At 36.0% G+C, this 16,930-nt stretch overlaps 1 protein-coding gene across 1 annotated transcript in view; it reads right to left on the reverse strand.

The window, feature by feature from the left end:
• Positions 1-16,930, reverse strand: part of LOC121379305 (caskin-2-like) — a 211,270-nt gene that overhangs the window by 23,220 nt on the left and 171,120 nt on the right. Inside the window, exons 13-15 of the mRNA XM_041507859.1 lie at positions 11,435-11,602; positions 2,661-2,852; positions 115-225 (exon numbers count right to left, since the gene is read on the reverse strand). Coding sequence (XP_041363793.1) covers positions 115-225; positions 2,661-2,852; positions 11,435-11,602 — 471 coding nt within the window. The remainder of the gene's footprint in view (positions 1-114; positions 226-2,660; positions 2,853-11,434; positions 11,603-16,930) is intronic.

The following is a 16,930-nucleotide window of genomic DNA, read 5'->3' on the forward strand; positions in this document are numbered from 1 at the left end:
TTTACCCTTCCACTTTGTTATTTCACCAAAATAATTTACCCACCCAACATAATATTTATGAGTTGACTCATGTGATAATTATGAACAGATGTTACAAAATACACCAAAACTCACCTCTGGGGTCATGCGCGAGACTGTGGGCATGTCGTAACCTGCTTGATGGAAATTGTTGTAGTACTCCTCAAAATGAAGGTCTGCCAACCATGCATGCATGACTTCACAATCCTGTCATAAAACAATTAAAAGATGAAATCTTGTTAAAACATTTTTTTTTATGATGAACTCAAACAAAAATACCAATAAAACAGTATTAATATTCATAGTTTGGGGTACTGATGGAGAAAAGTTAAAGTAAAGGAAGGAAGGAAATGTTTTATTTAACGACGCACTCAACACATTTTATTTACGGTTATATGGTGTCAGACATATGGTTATGGTCCACATAGATATTGAGAAAGATAACCTGCTGTCACCACTTCATGGGCTACTCTTTTCAATTAGCAGCAAGGGATCTTTTATATGCACCATCCCACAGACAGGATAGCACATACCACAGCCTTTGAAATACCAGTCGTGGTGCACTGGCTTGAACGAGAAAAGTTAAAGTATGTCTCAGGCCCATAGAAATGACACCTGGAATGAGGGGTTGGGGGTGAGGACATTCTCTAGTGTTGAGGGCCACAGTCTCTAGTGGTGAAACAAGCCAGAGTTTTATCTTTATTTATATGTACATTATTGTCCTCAAGTGGGGAGGGGAGGTGAGGCTGTCTCTCCCCACCCCACCTGTTCCTACAGGCCTGTGTTTTGTTAAACACCACCACTAGAAGTTGAACACATTGATTCATTAATCATCGGCCGCTGGAAGGAAGGAAATGTTTTATTTAACGATGCACTCAATACATTTTATTTACGGTTATATGTCGTCGGATCGGCCACTGGATGTCAAAACATGTTTAAATTCTGATACATACTCTTCAAATGAAACCTGCTAAATTTTCTCCATTAGCATTGAGGGACCTTTTATATGCACTTTTCAAGATAGGACAGCACATACCACAGTATGCAATATCCCAGTTGTTGGTCAATGGTTGAGACAAGAAAAAAATAAACCCAATGAGTCAGCTGAGGAGGTTCAAATCTACGACCCAATCACTTGAGCCGAGCACTCTACCAACTGAGCTAAGTCCCACCACCACATTAAGAGAGAAAGTCTGAAGCTGCCAAGACTATCTCAAAAAGTTTTTTTCATTTTTTCCCCAAAGTAATTCACAGTGCTAAAATATTTATAGCTACCTCAACAGCTTTTTGCTCAGTTTCAAAGCGTACTCAAATCTGTCTGTGTAAAAACAGTCATAACTACTTTTATTCTCAGAACCTAATATTGCACCATGTAACTGAATGATTGTAAATGTGAACATTTATGCTCTGTGCTCCCAATTGAAATCTTCCACACAATGAAATATATCGATTATTCAGGGCACTATGTTATACTTCAACAAATCTGAATTAAAGCTGAATTTGGCAAATACTTATCATAAAAAAAATTTCACCCAAAAATTATACAAGAATTAATGTTTACACAGACCTATTTTCTTGCATTTTCTTTTGCAACAAATCTTTTTAATTTGATTTGTGTTAAAAACCCAATTTGCCAACTTCAGGGCTCAAAATTCACACAAAAAAACTGATACAAAAATTAATGTTTAAAGGGGCCTTTTTTTCCTCTTTTTTTTTGCATTTTGTTTTGCAAAAAAACTTTTTAAATTTGATTTGTTGTCCAAATGCAATTTGCCAAATTCAAGGCTCCAAATTCATTTTGTGAAATGGGGAGCAAGCTCTGCTTCTAACATTTGTAATCTGGAAGTGAATGTTGGAAACTGATAAGCAGTTCTTGACCACATGTATTTTTTTAATAAAAACTTTACTCACGTTTTATGTCAAATTTTTGTTGTTTTTTTGTTGTTTGTTTTTTTTTTGGGGGGGGGGGGGGGGGGGGGGGGGGGTTCCACAATGTATAATTTAATACTGATGGTCCTAATATAAACATAATGCTTTACCACTGGGCTACATCCCGCCCGTACATGTAGTATAACATCAGAAAAAAGGCTCAGTTCATGATGTCAATCCAGCACACACATGAAATGGTAAAAACAGAAAGCAGAAGCTGCTTGTGAAATTGATTATCAGAAAGCATTGTGTATTTTGAGTGCTTCTTGTCAATTTCCAGCCTTGAAATATCATCAGCTAGTCAGCCAGTCATTCAATCATCAGCCAGTCAGCCAGCCAGCCATACAATCATCATCAGCCAGTCAGCCAGCCATACAATCATCATCAGCCAGTCAATCATCAGCCAGTCTGCCAGCCATACAATCATCATCAGCCAGTCAGCCAGCCATACAATCATCATTAGCCAGTCAATCATCAGCCATACAATCATCATCAGCCAGTCCGCCAGCCATACAATCATCATCAGCCAGTCAGCCAGCCATACAATCATCATCAGCCAGTCTGCCAGCCATACAATCATCATCAGCCAGTCCGCCAGCCATACAATCATCATCAGCCAGTCAGCCAGCCATACAATCATCATCAGTCAGTCAGTCAATCCATTAAATCAATTGTTCATTCCTTCACTCTAAATTGAGCAACGTGACACTGACCTGCAGCCCTGCCTGGAAGAGTTCGGCCACGTTGATGGTGCTGGCGTAGCCGCTCTCCTCCAGCCGGTCGAGACTGCCGAGGCTGGAGCTCGATGTGCTGTGGTAGCTCTGTCGCGAAGACACCCCCGACTCGTAGCTCTGCCCTGACAGGCGGTGCTGGCTGTTCACCTGAACTGTCACCAGATTGTGGATCTGTAAGACAAAATATAATGCACATTATTGTAGTAAAATTAGACAGTAGTTAACTCACACAATCACAAGAAAAACAAGCATTCTGTATGTACTGCTAAAGCAATACATGTCCCTATACTGGGGCCAACAAGTTTCTGTTATCTCCTAAATTCAAGGACCATAACTCTGTGAAAAATTGGTAAATTGAAAGTCAAACTTGATCTGTAACAGTACATGATAAAACTATACACAAAATTTCAGTTCAATATCTCAAGGCATTGTGATGGTTGGACGGATGGATGGACGGACAGACAGATCGATGGAAATGAAACCTATAGTCTCCTCTGGTTGGACTTTGCATCTGTGGTCATACTGCCCACTTTCGACTTTTTATCTCTTTAATTTGTTTTGTTTTTTTATATAAACAGTCTCATTCAAATTGAACAAACATTTCCGAACTGAATGTTTAGTGAAAATGTCTACTAGCCTCGAACGTAACAAGGGCACCAACAGCAATAGCCATCTTTGAGATATAAATTGCCATAGGACATGAGCATCACCAATGGTATATTTGTGCTGTTGGATAAAAATTATTGCCGTCATCCGTAAAGCTGCTCAACAACTGCAAAATTAATACATTTGGTGGACATTATCTGCCAGTATTTAACATTTGTACATTCAAAATATGTCTACATACAGCAAAATAACCTTCAAGACATGGCTATTTGCTGCAAAAGTCACTTGTCGTAGGCAGACTTACAAGTACTGTTGGTAGCTGTTTTAAAAAAATGTATGTGAGTGACAAAATTCTTAAGTTTGTGCCCTATATAAATTATGTATGGTGTCATTGTATCATGTTTATTTCACAAGTTATTGATTTTCAAAAGTGCCCCTAAACTGAATAAAAATTCAAATGCCATATATGATCCATGCAGATTTTATCATTAAAGTCTGGAAATATTTAATATAATAAAGTGTGGTTATTTTTTAGATGGAGAATACCTGTATGATGTATATATTTAAATTCAGGATAGGGAATAATTCCCTGCATGATGTATGATTATATTTGTGATGGGAAATGTATGATGCATAATCATAATCAAGATAAAAAAAAAAGTTAGTTTGTTTTGTTTATTAACCATTGGCTATTGGATGTCAAACATTTGGTAATTTTGACATATAGTCTTAGAGTGGAAACCTGTTGGATGTTTCCATTAGTAGCAAGGAATCTTTTATATGCACAATCCCACAGAATGGATAGCACATATCACAGCCTTTGATGTACCAGTCGTGGTGCACTGGCTGGAACGAGAAATAGCGCAATGGACCCATTGATGGGGATTGATCCCAGACCGACCATGCATCAGGTGAACATCATAATCAAGATATGAAATAGTGATGCAAGGAAATATTAACATTAAACTACATTTCCATTAAACAAACAAACCATCATCATATGCTCTGCAACTTATCATATTGCCATTTACAGCATTCTATAATTGATGTATATGCACATGTATGCATCACATGTACAATGTTTTATGCTTATACACATGTAACCCGCGAACTGGCAATGTTGATGAATACTCCCATCAACAGCAAACAAACAGATCTAATGATTATTCCACTTATAGCGAGTGTTGACATATTTTCCTTCACAGCAGTCTCACCAAACTGTGTGAGCAATTTGTCAAACCTGACTACCGCAAGGTGCAGGGAATCTATCAGACCTGCAGCTAGCAGCAGGTCCGATCGGAGATGAGCATCAGCAATTCAAAATGTGCAAACACTGACAGATGCATTTTTCACACAAGATGCATTTCTCACGATACTTCAAAACATCTGTGGTGTACAAAACAAAACAGAGAAGGAGCAATTGGCTCGATGTTTTTTTTTATGGTCTTTTTCTGTCTTTTTCTGTTTTTTTTTTTTATAACTCTGCATTATTTCAAGTGATGAGCGTGTAACTCAATCTGTTCAAATGCCGATAAACTGAGCACTAATTTGTGCATGCACAACAAGCTTGTGAAAAGAAACATGGATTGCTATTTTTAAAAGATGCATGATATACGGATCTGATAGCATCTCGGGAGGTGTTGTTGGTTGTGTTTTTGTATCCAAAATTAGAGTTTCCTAAATAGTACAGTTGGATCTGTTTGTGGTAAATTCCTGAGTTTCTGAGAGAGTAGGGTGATAATACACAATTAATACAGATGGGATATTCTATGAATTATCCATAACTAGACATAGCAAATAATAATGTGGGTTTTTTGGTTTGTATTTTATGACTGCAAACTCCTTCAAAAACCTGATACAAAAGGCTGTCAATTCAAGCAAAACACAAGAACACCCAGGGAACATTTTGTTTTCAAAATCTTGGTTAGCAATATTTCTAGTGAACTGAAAATTGTTTAGCAACTACTGTTTAATGTTGTAAAACTGTGTAGCGATCTCTTACACTTATGACACAGAACTGAACAAAATGTTCCCCAACACCCTATAAATGTATGATGCAGGTCAAAATATAGGCATACTGTCCTGTATGAATGATATTTTAAGCGGGGGTTGGGGGTGGAGCTGGAGTGAGGTGAAAGCTATTTTAGAGGTAAAGATACATGTACGTGTTTTCTCTACACATTTTCATCTCTGGAAGGTCTCAAATGTAATTTTTGGAGAATAAATAACAATGTCTTGTCTTGAACAACATTTTTCAGATGTTTTAAAGGATATTTTAGTTCACATATGATATATAATTTTACAGGACCAAAACAAGAACATTTTAAGTCATATCTCCTTCGGACTCAATGAGTTGACATGGAAGTGTTACGTGATGTTCAAGGAATAAAACAGATGTGTCTGTGCACATGCAATAACATGTATGTTTACACAAACATTTTGTTTTTGTAGAATTTATGGCATTAGCTTTAGCCTATGTTAAACTGGTATTTTATGAAAGCTTTTCTCTTTTTTTTTCAAACACAGCATCCACAACTTGTAAAAGACTGTGTAAAACAATTAACTGCAAAAATGTAACGTGTACAACAAAACAATTAATTAGCACATTCTCGTTGCTTGTTAACTAAACAGACTTCCGAAGTAAAGAGGATTCCTTATGCTACATAACATGCATGTTTGTCAGACAGGGTAGCTTGATTGAAAATCCCGACTATGAAAGGCAGCGGGCTGGAATTTCTGTGTTAAATAAACTTCGGCAGGGTATTATGACCCGCTGTCTTGCAAATAACTAAAAACAAACAGCTGCCAAGATGTTATCTCCCTTCAGGACTTTGAATCTACTTATAGTTATACTTCACCAGGTGAATAAACTATGACTCATAAGCAACAACAATGTAATATATACATGGTACCTACTGGTGTTAAGCTTGGAATTTTAAACCCTTATTCATATTGCTCTAATCATAATTTTCATCGAACCTGTAAAAACCCCAAATACTAATGCATGTTCTCTACTGACATAAAGTCATCAATTTTAAATATATATTTACTATTCATATATGTACTTCTCTATTATTACATTCAGTGAACCTTATACTATGGTTTTTAAATCAGTAATTTATTCATATTATTCTACAATAATGGATTTTTTAATTTTTAATTAAAAAAAAAAAAAAAATCTTGTAAACCGACAGCCAGGACTAATATATTGTGATGTACTGAATGGAATATAGTCCAGTGGTTATAGCATCTGTCTAATGTACATATACAATGAAACACTTAAAAACCAGACCCTCTGTAAACCAGAATTCCCTGAAAACCAGACGTTTTTTGCAGTCTCATTTTAAATACCAGTACCTAAGAAAACCTCTCTAAACCAGATACCCCTTAAAATGAGACTTTTTACTTGGTCCTGTGGGTGTCTGGTTTAGATGGGTTTCACTGTACATTGAAAAAATCGATCTTGCTTTATAGTGCCACACAAATAGTGTAACAAATGCCATGCAGTGTGCTATCCTTTAAATACATGTCATATATAAATCGATCTTGCTTTATAGTGCTATACAAATGGTGTAACAAATACCATGCGGTGTGCTATCCTTTAAATACATGCCATTTACATTATACACTAAATTATTAAATGAAGTGTAGGATTTTACATATAATGGAAACATTTCCATTCGACCCATTAATACTCATTTCTACTGCACTAATCTCACCCACTACTATTTACCAACATCTATTGCATTTAATTTATATACAAACAGTATATTGTGTTTTGAGCCTCTTTCGAATAATGCACTAACTGATTCGTTCAACATTTGTTATCCTATTAAGCTTTTTTGTTGTTATAGGATCATGTCAACCTAGTGATGGTAACAAGAAATAATGAAAGAATTAATTCAACCATAAACATCTCTAATGGTAATAACTGAAATGACAATAACGGACTTCAACAACTGATTTACAGTTTAATAGTTAATGGAAAAAGGCATATATTTATCAGGGCTAGCTCTGGATCAGCAGAAATGTTCTCCAAATTATATATTAAACTACAAAAACGAAATATCAATTATTTCATGAAATTATTTCGCCAAATTAAAATAAAATCAGCCAACTGTTTTTGAATTGTGCAATTGGCAAATTTGGCGAGTGCCAGAGCTGGCCCTGTTTATTACCAGTAGTTCCATCAATGATTATTACCAGTAGTTCCATCAATGATTATTACCAGTAGTTCCATCAATGATTATTACCAGTAGTTCCATCAATGATTATTACCAGTAGTTCCATCAATGATTATGAAGGAAGAAAATGTTTTATTTAATGACACACTGAACACATTTTATTTATGGTGTCAGAAATATGGTTAAAGGCCACACAGATATTGAGAAAGGAAACCCGCTGTTTTAACTTCATGGGCTACTCTTTTCGATTAGCAGCAAGGGATCTTTTATATGCACCATCCCACAGACATGGTCCGATGCCATATAAACGTAAATAAAATGTGTTGAGTGCATCGTTAAATAAAACATTTCTTTCCTTCCTTCTAATAGCCGATAATAAATCAATGTGTTCTACTGGTGTCCAATAAAACCAACTTTAAATTAAATTTTAGTTTTGTAGGTATATAAAAAAATCCTTCCACCCATGCACTGAACAATTCTGGTACAGTGATAAGACTGGAGTTGTATCCATAGCCAAGAACTGCATGGTTTTGGAAAACTTGAGAAATACAAAAACAAACAAACAAACAAACAAAAATGAAATAGTGAAAAAAAAACAAATCCACACAAAATAACCTAAGTCTTGACATGACTGAAGAGCACAAAAATTAGCATGTTATCGTATTGTTTTTATCACTTGATAATTTCCTTTATGTAAATATTCCATTCACGTCTTGGAATTCTCTCAGTTCACTAAGTAGAGACACAACAGCTGGAGGCGCGGATATTCCGCACCACAAAGCGACTTGATGCAGTCTTTGGCACGCAGACAAAATTATCTTATGTGAGAAATTACCATTAACACAAGAGAGGAACTCCAGACTACTAAAAGTGTATCAAAACAGAGTTGGACAAGATCAACAAGTATCCATGTACTGCATACAGAATGCAATTTGCTGCAAATCATATGGATAATTAACAAAAATAACAAAATATCACATGTATATTTATTAGCTTTTAGGCCTCATGCTTGTAAGATTTTGTGGTAGCAGATAGGGGGAAAAAATTCATTTTGTGCGATTTGATAAATAACAAAGATACTGAAAAATAATTTTGTACAACTTGATAAATAACAGATACTGACAAATCATGTTGTGTGACTTGATAAATGACAGATACTGAAAAATCATTTGGCATGACTTGATAAATAACACACTGAAAAATCATTTAGCGTGACTTGATAAATAACAAAGATACTAAAAAATCATTTGGCATGACTTGATAAATAATAAAATACTGACAAATCATGTTGAGTGATTTGATAAATAACAAAGATATTAAAAAAATCATGTGTGACTTGACAAATTGCAAATATTAAGTTAAATACACCTGTCTCCATCTGAACTGTATATGTGTATGTGTTAAAGTGCAAATTCTTTTACTTTTTTTTTTTTTTTGTAGACTGGCTTACTTTTAAACATTTTACCCTTAAATTGTTTTGAGTAATATATATTACAATTAGTCAACAAGTGATAATAGCATACACTAAGCATTACCAGAAACAGTACAAATAAAACGGCCTTTCTGAACTGCTGAATTGTTTTTCTCCTTATATCAGTTTTCAGTATTTTGAAACAATAAATCCATCAGTGAAAATCTACAACCAGCCAACAGGTGTTAACAATGTATAATACTGGAACATCTATTACTAGGTACCACATTCTAGGTTACATGATACAGTTAATGGGGAAAGATAAAAAAACTAAACCTTTCCAAACTGTTGAAAATGAATTCCAGAGAATTAGTTTATTATACCAGTTTTCAGTACTATAAAACAGTAAATCTATCAATGGAAATCTACAACCAACCAACAGGTGTTAATAATGTATAGCACCTACTAGTAAATAATTATTTTGTACTTTACACAGGGAGAGGGAGAAAGGGGGAGAGAGAGAGAGACAGAGAGAGAGAGAGAGAGAGGAGAGAGAGAGAGAGAGAGAGAGAGAGAGAGAGGGAGAGAGAGAGAGAGAGAGAGAGAGAGAGAGGGAGAGAGAGAGAGAGAGAGAGAGGGAGAGGGAGGGAGGGAGAGAGAGAGAGAGAGAGAGAGAGAGAGAGAGAGAGAGAGAGAGAGAGAGAGAGAGAGAGAGAGACAGAGAGACAGAAAGAGGAGAGAGAGAGAGAGAGAGAGAGAGAGAGAGAAAGAGAGAGAGAGAGCAAGAGAGCAAGAGAGACAGAGAGACCGGGCCAGAACAAACATCAGTCCAATCTGCTGAAAACTGTGAATTCTGACAACACAAGTACAGTTAGGTAGATAAAACATCCAGTACTTGTAGTAAAATCTATCATGAAACAAAACCTACAGCCAACTACCGGTAACTGACAAGTGTTCAGTCATAAAGTATGTTACCTGTTAGTAGACCACTTGCTGATCCATCACCTTCACATTACCTATATATATATATATATATATATATATATAGAACCTCCAACATATTTTTTTGGTGGTGGTTTTTAACAAGATGAACCTTTTCTGTTGAAATTACTCTTCACCTAAACTAGTGTAGGTACAGGTAGTGTTTTGTGTACTAAAGTATGAGTAGAGTTATGACTTTAAAAATTTCCTTTTGACTCTGTATACTACATATAAAAGCAGGGTTTCTGCCAGATGGTAAAATGGGTATGGCGCCATGCCCAATTTTTTTGTTGCATATTTTATTTTTTAAGTTGACCTACTGACAAAATAAATGACTCTGATCATTACTGTGTGGTCTTCTTAAACCTAACCCTAATCCATTTTCTTTCTGGGGGAGGGCCCCATATCCCCTACACACACAGTAAATATTTAATGTTATAGTGCCATACCCCAAAAAAAAATTCTGGCAGAAACACTAAAAAGCTATTGCATACATGTGTATGTCACAGAAACTCAAAGGCCACCCCCCATCCTACCCCTCAAATCCCCCCCCCCCCCCAAACAAACCTAAACAAACAAAATGCAATCATAAACCATGCAGATGCAAATACATGATTTATTATATTAGATCACATGTTTTAAACAAATCAGTTTTACTGAGTTATTGCATGTCACTAAGAACTATAACTGTCAGAATAAAAAGGAAAAGATGGGATGAGATACATGGATTACTTTTTAAAGTCAGACAGGTAAATAAATATGGTATAATATTTATTTATTTTGACCTAAATCTTTAATGCTATAAAAATAAATAAAAATGAATGGCACATGTTCAAACAACGGCTACTTGGTGTCTAACATATGGTAATTGCAACATTTACTCTAGAGCAAGAGGGAAACATTTTTCTGCCATAGTGGTTCCTCCTACCAAATAACAGCAAGAGATCATAAATTTATATAAATTTTCTCACCTGCTAGACAGGACAACACATGCCATTGCCAGTCAAGTACTAATTATAATTGTGGAAAAACAACGATAATGGGTTTGCTTCTATGATCCCTATGATACTTGACGCGAGGACTCGACTTAGCTAGGTATAGTGTTCACCCGAGGTGTTTGGGCCATAGTATCCAAACACCTCAGTTGACCCATTCTCTGATTGTTGTTTTGTCCCATCCATCCAATGCCCAATGACTGGTATAAAGGCAATGAATTTGGGTGGGTTTTTTTTTTTGTTTTTTTAGGATTCCACTAGAATGATTTTCAAGGAATCATAAAAAATTATATCATTTAGATATTTTAGGATTCTATCTCATGATCTTCCTTTCCTTTCCTATTCTCATCCAGCAAAGGATATGATACATGTATATGCTGTCCTGTCTTTGGGGATAGTGCATATAAAAGATCCCTAGTCGCTAATAGAAATATGTAGCAGATTTTCTCTAAGACTCTATGTCAGAATTATCAAATATTTGATATCCAATGTCCTCTAGTGTTGTCATTAAACAAAAACAAACATATAGGTGCTACATCCCATCCCAAACCATTAACAGTTCATTAGAACACTCACCTTTGGCTCCAAATGACCGGTGCTGATTCCACGGCCACTGTCACTGCTAGCTGCGCTGTTGCGGTTGCTGTTAGCAGGACTGTCCTTGGCCGGGCTGGGGGCCCTCATGTCCCCTGCCAACCAATCTCCAGCAACACCATTGTGACTCACAATTTTACCACCAAAATGCTGCAAAAGAAGAAAATCACTTTGAATATTTTTGTACAATAACACAAAGGTAAAGTGTCAAAAAGATTATAAACATATTAGTGGTTTAATATACAGTCACACCATTGTGACTCAAGATTTTACCACCAAAATGCTGAAAAAGAAGAAAATCACTTTGAATATTGGTAAGTAACAGACTTTGACACACCTATGTGTATCATGGAACACTCTGAAACAAAAAAGCCCATCATCAGATCTACTCCAAGCACAGATCAGGTAGATGCCTGCAGTCATATTGTGTCAATGGTTTGTCTATAACTAGCCAATTCTGAAGACATGAACACATTGTCACACTATGCACAACTCTGGTTTTATGCTAAAAACAGAATATTTCAGAATTATAACAGCTAAGGACAATTATCGGCTTGTGAGCATTACTAGTCATTTATTTTTTTCGATACTGGTTAAGATGTCTCTGAAATCATCCAGGTTTGGAGGGGTTGTTTTTTCTTCTTTTTACACCTAACAACTTCAGTGTTGAACAATACGAATGAACGTAACATTATGCACAATTTTAGTCTTGTGTTGAGGATAATGAATATATCAGAATATTAGCTTAAGGCAATAAACCAGCTTGTGCACGTTTATACAGCCATTTTCATCATATGATGTTTCTGAAATCACCCATTACCTTGTTAAATACGGATCAATAAGACCACACTCTTATCACGAAGCACGTCTTGAACGGGATACAATACCTCACAGAAATGCCTTAATAACTTGTCCAGTAATGAAACAATATCGGAAATTCCTCACACACAAAGTATCATTTGAAATCAATGTCTACACAGGAAAATTAAGATGAAGGAACTAATTCCAAGCATCTATAATATGTGAATAATTGTACTCAACATAAGCTGATATTCACAATAAGATTACCAGAACAATTATGTGGACACAATGGGGAACAACAATTTTAGATAAAAGTAATTGTATGAATAAAAAATAGTTTATTCATGACAATTTTATAAAGTAACCCTTCAATGGAGTATCTAGACAAAAGCTAACAAATGGGAAGAAAGAAAAGAATTGCTAGTTTGTTAACACCTCAAAACACTGAATAAAAAAATATTTTTTCATTCACCAAACATGGAAAGTAAAGTTTGTTTTTATTTAACGACGCCACTAGAGCACATTGATTTTTTTTTATCTTATCATCGGCTATTGGACGTCAAACATATGGTCATTCTGACAATTTTTTTTTTTTTTTTTTTTTAGGAAACCCTGTCGCCACATAGGCTACTCTTTTACGACAGGATAGGAAAAGTTTTTGAGAAGTGATAAAATCAGGAAATCTGTAAAAATCCTCAAGCTTTTTTTCTTCTGTACATATAATTAGCAGCTATTAAAAAAAAGAGAAGAAACATTCCCAATTAGCAGCAACAGGTCTTTTATACACATTTTCTCCACAAACAGTATGGTTTTTGAGATACCCATACCAGAGGTAGAGTACATGAAATAAACCCAAGGGAAACAATCCTGCAAGCCATCACACTGCAGGCTGACACTGTTAATGGGAAGGAGTACAGGATGTAGCTCAGTTTGTATAGTGCTTGCCTGAGGTATGATGGGTTACAGGATCAACTGTCCTCTGTGGGCTCAGGTTTTACCCCTGTCCCAAAATGGTGCCCTACAACTAGTATATCAAAGGCCGTGGAATGACTATGGAAAGTGCATATAAAAGATGTCTGGCTCCTTTTTCAATTATAGTAACCTATATGTCTCCCTCCCTCCCCATTCCTCCCTCTCAATCCTTTTCCCTCTCTCTGCCCCATCTCTCTCTCTCTCTGCCCCATCTCTCTCTCTGCCCCATCTCTCTCTCTCTTATTCTCTCTCTCTCATTCTCTCTCTCTCATTCTCTCTCTCTCATTCTCTCTCTCTCTCTCTCTCTCATTCTCTCTCTCTCTAGCCACAGTTCAAGATCTACTGAGGTCTCATTAAACAAAGATTCTTTCCTATTCAGTGGGCTGCATCTCACTGAATTATGGAACAGACATAAACTGGTGACAGAGAAAGGGAAACAGACACAGACGGATGGACAAGGTGATTAGTATAATACAGATACTAGCCCTTTATTAGTCTACTACCACAGCATCGTGATCTATTCACTTAGAAGCATCCTTCTTTTACAACAGTCAATTCACCATCAGCACTGCAATACATTATTAGCAATTCAGAATCCCACACACACTCCCAGACGCCTTTTACTGGTCCACACTAATCATATTGGTTTGAAACAATGTCTCGAAGGATTGGTATCTGCGGACACAGAATATTACTGGACATCTTCTAAAAGCGAAAAAAAAAATGGATCATACTTTAGATGGTCAATAGTTCAGCATCATTGGGAACTTTTTGTCGCCCATCAATTGCATACAGAATTGATTTCCCATTGTTTATTGACCAGATGTCAGTTCCTTTTACAGTTACGGAATACAGAACACAAGCAACAACTGGATATTGTGACTGTATTGATTGCTGGGCTGCCAATACTACAGTGTTTAAACATTGTTAATACAGTCTGCTGTGGACAATACAGTCTTTTGTGGACATTACCGTCTTGCGGAGGAAAACATCCAGAAACAAAACACGGTCCAAGCAGAGTTTTTGTCGTTAGAGTATGATGACTTCTTTACACAACAGTGTAACTCTAGAGATGCTTTGCAGAAAAGAATCAAACAGAAATAGCTCAGACGGAATGATTAGATAAATCAAACCATCGACTCTAAAATGTAATTAGGAAGAAAAGAGGATAATAGACTTGATACTATTTATACATGTACATAGACAATACTACCTACATGAGCGGCTGTTAGATAACATTTATTTGATGAATTACAAGATAAATTATATCTAATGGACACTACTGTAGCATTCTATTTGTTATTATGCTGGTTCTCATTAACCAAGTTTTAATTAAAAAACCCAAAAAAACCCCATCTTTTTAAACCAAGTCACTCCTTGCACAGTTAACTGAGTCAACCATTTGGCTTTCATCTCATACTACATGCCATTAACCTTTGACCCAAAAATAACAGATATAACAATCAAGAGATAAACATTTACCCAAACCAAAACATATAGACCAGGATAATGTTTTTACAAATACTGTTTTCTTTAAACCAATGTCTTAAAACAGGAAGCACAGCTTGATCTGTTTTATGTACTGTAGATGCACACATTTTATGTTATCTGAGCAATTATCTCTAACTAATATTTGTTTAAGCAATTATTTTGCTTTATGAACTGAATAATCAATTCCAATAATGAAATAATACCCAAACAGCAACTGTGGAATATTCCGAAAACAAACCCACTATGATCACTTTTACACTAACATGACAAGTTCATCAACTTTCGATGTTTTTCCTCACTGAAAATCACCATAAACTGCTTGTAACGCACATTTCCATGCTTCCAGACAATGCATGAATTAATCATTTGCGGCACAAATTACTGTTTCATATAGTCCCCAGGGCACGTTTCTTCGCTGTAATTGGTGGTTTTCCCCCACCCAACATGCACAGCCGAGCCGAAGAGTGGAATAAATAATACAGCAAACTGGCAGTTTGGACAGGAAATTACAAACCCACTTCTAATCTAATCTCTTATTACATGTTCTCATGAAGAATATGATTCTATTCACTACTGTAGTGTTGGGAATCAGATAACAATTTTAGATCAATCATCACTTTGCACAGATCGATCAGTGGTAATCAATTAAAATGTACCCTGTGCTGTGGGATACTAAATCTGCTACTTTATGCTGAACAGGATTGCTTTTGGGGGTTTTTTCTGTGTTAAAACTTAAAAAAAAATGTATCATTTCATTTCAACTTATTTTTATGCTTAAGGTTCAAGCATGCTGTCCTGGGCATACACCTCAGCTATCTGACTGTCTGTCCAGGACAGTTTGTTAGTGATTAGTGAGAGAGAAGAGAGTGTAGTGGCCTTACACCTACCAACTGAGTCGTTAAAACTTGCTCTGGGTGGAAGCCAGTACCGGGCTGCGTACCCTGTATCATTAATGCAAAAAGAACCATGGAATACGAAGGGAAATAACTCTATATTTTACTCAGTTGTACTTGATTCATTGGTCAAAGCAAAGCTTGATTAAACTTAATTAAAGCAAAATATTGCAGCCCTCTATTCCATAATTTTGTGGTGTGACATTTTTAAAGCTGCATATACAATTAAAACAGAGAATAACCTTATTAAAAACCATTGATCGTGAATTATTAGGCGGTGTAAAATAGTATTGGCTATTACAGTTTTTTGTTTGTTTTAACTGCTAAACTAAACATTACTTACCAGTAGATACATGTATAACTGTTTGGCAAATGAAATACATTTCTAGTCATCCTAGTGTTTGCAATACCTCAAACGTTTTTTTGGATCAAACAGAAAAGTTAAGTATCCCCTTGGAATCTTGGGTCAGTGTCTCTAAAATCAGTTAGGGGGTGGGATATAGCCCAGTGGTAAAGTGTTCTCTTAATGTGCGGCCGGTCTTGGATCAATCCCTGTAGGTGAACCCATTGGGCTATTTCTCGTTCCAGCCAGTGCTCCACAACTAGTGTAACAAAGGCCGTAATATGTACTATCCTGTCTGTAGGATGGTGCATATAACAGATCCCTTGCTACTAACTGAAAAGAGTAGCCTATGAAGTGGCGGCAGCAGGTTTCCTCTCTCAATATCTACGTGGTCCTTAACCATATGTTTGACACCATATAACTGTAAATAAAATGTGCTGAGTGCATCGTTAAATAAACCATTTCCTTCCTTATTTCTGAAATAAGTTATGACTGTTAATATGCAACAGACACACACACACACACACACTCACTCACTCACTCATTCATTCTCTCTCTCTCTGTCTGTCTCTGTCTGTCTGTCTGTCTGTTTTTAATCCACAATTTAATATTTCTGAAGCACAACTACAGTAACATGGTATTATACAGTTTCTTAGTGTTCTGTTGAGAATTGTATTCAATTAAGCTACATAAATTATTATTCCAATGTATTTTTAGTTTACCCTAGATGTTTGTTTTAAAATAAACAACACAGTTGTCAAGAGAAGTCATTAAAGTGACACAAAGACGTGTGCCTGTCAAAATAACTTGTTGCTTAGCCCTGTACATCCCGTTTTTGCCAGGAACTCATTTCTGGGTGCTTAATTGTGTTTTAGATTTAAAACAAACAATCTGCATTTAAACTGGCAACCTTATTACCAGTCCAAAAACAAAATAATAATTAACTATACAAAAATTAGCAATGAGCCTATTTGGAAA

This window comes from Gigantopelta aegis, chromosome 8 (genome assembly GCF_016097555.1).
Source record: "Gigantopelta aegis isolate Gae_Host chromosome 8, Gae_host_genome, whole genome shotgun sequence".
Classification (NCBI taxonomy): domain Eukaryota; kingdom Metazoa; phylum Mollusca; class Gastropoda; order Neomphalida; family Peltospiridae; genus Gigantopelta; species Gigantopelta aegis.